We start from the raw sequence: 6403 nt of genomic DNA, 5'->3' as shown, positions 1-6403 counted from the left end.
TTCATGGATAGGGAAAAAGAGAGCTGATATACCAACATGTTGGTCAAAGTGAGCTGAAGACCATTATTAAATTCCCTCCCACATGATCTACTTGACTGGACTCCCGCTCTTTCAGATCTCACTTTTGCCAGTCCCTCCCCCCTGGCTTCCCCCCTTTTAGTTATTGTTTAAGCAAAACCATCAAATTAACTTTACTAACAGTGATTGGATATTATAAAGGTTTGAGATGGAAAAGCCAGATTAGGTCATGTTCTCTAACTTTCAATAGTTCAGCATTGTTCTCTAGTCTATAGTAGATTAGACAAAGTCCTGGAGAATATAATTTTAAATGACAAGCAGTGGAGCTACCACCACTTCATTTGGGAAAGTAATTCCACAGTTTAATAGATCTCAGTAAATTTTTTCCTAGAATAAATTTAATCTCCTTCCTCCTATTTATAGCTCAGGGACTGAAATGAATCTTCAGAAGGGACAAAGAGAAAATCAAGGAAGTAGCCATCAAAAAGGGGGATCTGATAAGTAGGAAATTAACAGTGTTTTTCCATTTTGATCCATCTCAAAGTTTATTGTTTAAGTACCGTGCACTCCTTTATTCTATTACTACTTGAGAACAAATGAATGATCTAGATTTTATGCCACGTTTATTGTCTGGCTGGGTTTTTACAGATGACTGTAAGGTATCCAGTGCCATAATATGCATGGTACTTTACAGATAAATGACAGGTTTCCTGCTGCCAAGGAGCTTACAATCTAAGGGCCCAATCCTCCAAGATGCTGAATGACCCCTGCAAGGTAACAGAGCACCTTTAACTCCTATTAATACTAGTGGGAGATGAGGTTGCTTAGCACCCTTCAGGAGGTATTCAGATTTGGAAGATGCTTTGTACTTAAATAGATAGCTAAATATACTATATTTTAAGACTGACAAGTATGTATGCCAATCAGGCACTTCCCTTCTAGTACTTGGTGCTGATATAGACTTTTCCATTATTATTTTCTTTGCAAAACAAAATTCTTAATATTTGAATGTTTCTACTACATTACAACATAATGAACATACATAGTATTTAAACTGTTGCAAATAACTAGCTTCAATATTTTTCCTATGCAAGTTCTAAACAATTCAAGTATTGAGTAAATGATCATAAAGGTGTTATCTGATGTTGTACTTCCAATACTTTGTTGCATCCATAAACAAACAGGCTAGCCTCCTCATCCAACATTAAAATGTAAGGAATCAAATGTATAAAATCACATAAGTGGAAGAGAGGAAAAGTTAGTAATCCGTTGCATTTAAGATGCACATTGTTTTAACCTACTCACATTCCTTGATCTAAATATTCATGAATCCTAGCATCAACAAGCACTGCTTGTGGTAGACATACCAACTTTAAAGAGTGCAAATGACTAAAATGCTTTTCTGTGGTTGGATTATACAACACTATTTTTGATATTTTGTCTATTTTAAGTTCTATCTTTCTCTCATACCAACAGATCAGGAGAGAATTAGTCCCTTTAATAAGCGGATACGTCTTTTACATATGAAAAGAAATAATTTAGAAACAGCAATGTGTTTTCCTGCCAATCAAAATGATTAATACAAATATTTAACATGATCAGTGAAGTAGACAGTATTTCCCTCTAATATTTTACATCAAGTTGATACAAAATACTCAAAGCAATCTACACAAAGCCTCTGATGCAAGAGCAGATGATTTTCACAAGGTTCCTCTATTTGGAGAGATGGATTCCTTCTCTTTTAGCAACAGAATTAGAGCTAAGCAGGCAGACACTTTACAATGTATTTGTTTTAATGAAGAAATAGCCAACACAGTTATAGAAAAAATGAGTTCATTTCAAGTAAGGTGAGAACTGCTTCAACAAAGCCCTGCTCACATTGACGTCAACATTTCTGCTGCAAACAGGTCCGCAACATACTATTTGACAACGGAACTGACTATTTTCATACATCTGTTTAAGGAAAATCTCCTCCTTTCTCCATCAACAGGAGGATTACTTGGCATAAAAGTGTTCACAAAAAAAAAATACCGTTTGCTCTCTGGCCTGGAGGAGCAAAGTCCACCTTTATGGCATGGATTTGGAGTAAGTCTCTACTTATCACTAAAGGAATATATGAAAGCAGAAAAACAAAGTGGGCTTTTCCTTATACTGTAAAGGAAATTTGTTCAAGAAACATGTCACAAGACAGCACAGCTTTCAGAGCTCACTTCACTGTCAAGCGACTTCCCATGTGATCAGCATAAGTCTGAGATTCCATTAGACTTTTTTTTTTTTTTTTTTTTGGAGGCACAGAAAAATTAAGGATTTAAAAAGTAATGATGTTGGACCCACTGTACTGTTTGTGATAGCGCCAGCAAAGTAAATAAATCTTTTGTGAGGAAAGCTGTCATTTCCTCTGTGGAAAGTCCAAGTCTTCTAGACCATTTGAAGTTCTAGATCAATAAAATGATGATTAAAGTTGCCGAAGGATGGATCTTCCTATTTTGTATGAATTATGATTTATCTAAATCAAAGAATAAAAATACTAACCTTTATTAACAGTGGCAGCTCAAGGCAATCTGCTGCCCTAGGTACTGCCCTCACACATCACTGAAACGTGACCAGGCCAAATCTGAGAAAGTGGTAGTGCAACCTAGGCTCACACCACCACTCAAATTTGAGCTGGCCATCCCTCTGTCATCATGGGGTCACAACCTCACTCAAATTTAGCCCGACTGTCCCCCATCATCACAGAGAAGCAGCTGGACTAAATCTTCCTTTCTAGGCAGCTGCCCAGAAATCTGCCATACTAGGCAGCTGCCTAGCTTGTCATACATAGAGTGGCCTCTGCTTATTAAACTGGCAAAAATACTATGTTGATTTACTACAAATATGGCTCAATTTAAACTAATTTTACAAATGTCCCGGTATGCAGTACAACTACATTTAAAAAAACCTATGCTTAACATTGCAAAGTGGATTTAATGAGAAATAATACAATATATTAAAACAAAGCTGGTGAAACTGGACAGGATTGACTGCATGACCACATGCACTGTACAACTTTAAACCATTCTACTTTGAATTCATCTTCTTGTACTGTTGGCTAAGATTTAAAAGCTTCACATGCTTTTTTTTTCTCCCTCATGACATCCATTAAATATACAACTGAACTATGAACATGAAGTTCTATTATATATAGACTAACATTCTAGCAATAAGAAGAGGTACCCAGAGCCCAACTGAGGTATATTACAATAGATCAAATTATTTCAGTTGTAAGCCATGAGCCAAGCAAGCATCACAACAGCAACTCCACACACTGGCAGTATGATAAAATTCTTATATTTTTGCCACACCGATTGCTCAACTTCTACTTCATCCTTTCTTCTCTTGTTTTTTCGTCGTCCTTTTAACCTGTTCTCAAAAGCCTCTAGTTCAGCCTAGGTAGGACAGAAAACAAATAGTTGACACTTTTTCAGCATTAAAAACTTGGAAATAATAAATTGACATTTAAAATATATATGTATGATGACAAGTTAGTGGCTTACGAAATAGATCTATATACGATGTGTGTGGAGGTGGGGTGGGGACGGGGGTTGGTAGCACCACCTACTATTCAAAACTTCCCCTTTTAAGAACTTGTTGTCAGTTGCTTATAACATAGCTAAACTTTTACATGCCAGATGACTGCCTCATTGATTTTCGGGGGAGGGGGGGGGGCGACGAGGGAGAGGGGAATTTAAGCCAAAACTGTTCAGTCATAATCAGGGAAAGAAAAAATACATTTTGTCCAGATTAAAGAATTCTTGAGACCTCTTCTTTGAACAGCTCTGGAGCAGACCTGACATTTTACAGGGGGTGACCGTTGTGCCTTTTGCCATCTCTGTAAAAGAACGCTCAAATTTCTCCAAATTATAAATTTGAAAAAAAGATCCTTTGGGAAAAAAATAATCACAGTTCACACATACTCAGTAGATACTTTCCAGATTTTAATAGCTAAAAATCACTGCAGACTCCATCCTCGCTGAGCATACTCAAGCCTCTCGCAGCTCCTAGTGCTGACCAGACTGCACGTGCAGCATCCCCACAAAGTAACTGAGCATGCTTAGGACCAGGCAAAAAAAGTGAAGCCAGACTTTCCCTGTAATGACTGCTCCAGGCCATGGTGGAACTGGGCACCTGAACTGACAGCAGGAGGCCAGTCTCTACTCTGTTCTCGGCGACCCCGTTCCTGGCACCCCGGCAGCACAGAGGAGGACCAGCTGATTTGAATGCAAAGGGGACAAAAGCCAGATGGGGGAAGGAAAGGAGTGAACTGGAACAAGGAATCTGAAACTGGAACTGGTTGGGCAAGGAAATTAGGACTAAGAGCCAGTGAGGCAAATGGGCAACGGGGTGGGGAGATAGTGAGATTAGAACGGGAGCTCAGAAAGAGAAAGGAGACCAGGATTCAGATCCAGTGTGTGTGTGGAAGGAGGGGGAAGGGGGGAGAACAGGAGAGCCCTGCCAATGACCTGGATGTGAGAGAAGAACTGGAACTGGCTGGGCAAAGAGACTGGGACAAGGAGAGCAGGAAGACAGGGACAAGGAGCCATAAAGGGGGTGAGGGGAAAGAGATTGGATGAGGAGCCTGGGGAGGGAGACTAGGTTTATAAGCCAGTGGGAGGACAGACACACATCAGACAAGGAGCAGGAAGGGGAAGTGAAACTGGGATTCAGGCAGCAAGGCCAGAGGGGGTGACTAGCATTGGTTAGGCGAGGAGATGCCTGAGGAATGGAGACTGGGAATGTGTAGGAAATGACAACAGGGCTGGGACAAAGAGTCAGAGGTGGGGAAGAGACAGGCTAGGTGAGAATGTGGGCAAGAAGGGGTCACACTTGGGATGACTGGAGAGAAGAGTTGGTGCCCACCAAGGACACTTCCATCTAGAGCCTGGAACAGAACATTCTTTTGCAGTCAGCAAAAATCTGAGAAACCCACTGGCAGAGTGTCATCCCCCTCTGCAGCTGGTCCACAGAGGATGACAATCTGCTACTGCTAAGAGTTACTCCCTTAGCTTAAGTGACAGATGTGTATGGTGGATCTACCAACCCTGCAAATGTCCCGCATGGAAGTCAATATGATGCCATATGTTGGAACGTGTTTTTTCAGATAAGTTTTTTAAAAACTTACAAAATTACACACAAAATTTGTTTAAAGAACATTAAGGTGGCAAAGTCAAGCACTCAAAAGTTAGGAAATGCCAGAATTAGGTTGCCGGTGGAAATCTGAATGTGGACCCCTTGTGCATATGCAGCACGAGAATATTTAATTACATGATCACATACTATTTTTTTCCCCACAGGACCCTGGCCTCATTCAGTGCACAGGATGGAGCTACTCTAGGTAAAAAGCAGGGTTGGGTAGCAAAGGAAGCTGGGTGGGGGTTGCAGGAACAGAAAGGAGGGTTTCACGGTTAAGAGCAATTGAATGCTGCCCTGGAGAATTGGATTCTATCCCTGTCTCTGCCACAGAATCCCTATGTGAGGCTAGTCAAGCCCCTTAAACCAAAACTTTTTAGTTTTTCCACAAGTGGCCACTAACTCCATTCCTCATTTTCTAGGTGTCCAATTTGATTCCCTGTGGTCTGATTTACAGAAGTGCTGAGCACTCAGTTGCAACTTGAGTCATCAGGAGCTGTGGTTTGAACAAGTGCTATATAATGCTAAATCCTCTGAATAATTGGGTTGTACATGTCTAAAATGGGGCACCCAAACTTGGTGGAAACTTTTGACATTACTCTCTCTGTGCCTTGATTTCCCAATATGTATGGGTACAGAGCCACCCCCTCACCTAGCCAGGTGTTGTAAAGTTAAATAAACCAAAGGGCTGTACACTTTATAGCTTCTCTAGGCTGAGCTCATTGCCCTCTATCTCCCCCCCACCCCCCACAAGGATTCTGTGCACAACCCTTCCATCACCCTCTATTTCAGGGATACCCTGAAACCTCCACACTGCAGGACCTGTGCACCCCCCTTCCCCTCTCTAGCATATGCAGAGGCTCTGTGCATCCTCCATGTCCTTCTTCCCCCACACTACTGTCCCCCATTTTCCTCCCATGCCAGGGGGCAGGTGTGCCCTTATTCTTCCCATGCCCTCATCTTCTCCATTACAGGGTATCTGTGCCCTCCCCCACCTGTTAAGGGTTTCATGTGATTCCCATTCTTCCACCATGCCAGGGGCTATGCACACTTGCCCTTTCCCTCCTGCCCCTACACCATTCTTATTTTATTTTATTTTTGGGAGATAATCATTCACACTGTCAAGTGTATTGGGAGGATGGGCAGAGCTGAGATGGGGTATTGTTATGCTGGAAAGTGTTAATGAATTCTATAGCAAGGGTTCACAAACTTTTTGCTG

The 6403-nt window shown here is 41.3% G+C and overlaps 1 protein-coding gene across 1 annotated transcript in view; it reads right to left on the bottom strand.

The window, feature by feature from the left end:
- Positions 1 to 544: 544 nt before the first annotated feature.
- The window catches only part of NFXL1 (nuclear transcription factor, X-box binding like 1), a 93122-nt gene continuing 87263 nt past the window's right edge, over positions 545 to 6403 (bottom strand). The window contains exon 22 of the mRNA XM_039541676.1: positions 545 to 3443. Coding sequence (XP_039397610.1) covers positions 3273 to 3443 — 171 coding nt within the window. The 3' untranslated portion in view covers positions 545 to 3272. The remainder of the gene's footprint in view (positions 3444 to 6403) is intronic.

The sequence above is a fragment of the Mauremys reevesii genome, linkage group 5 (genome assembly GCF_016161935.1).
Source record: "Mauremys reevesii isolate NIE-2019 linkage group 5, ASM1616193v1, whole genome shotgun sequence".
NCBI lineage: Eukaryota > Metazoa > Chordata > Testudines > Geoemydidae > Mauremys > Mauremys reevesii.
This window is presented reverse-complemented; position numbering and strand designations above follow the sequence as displayed.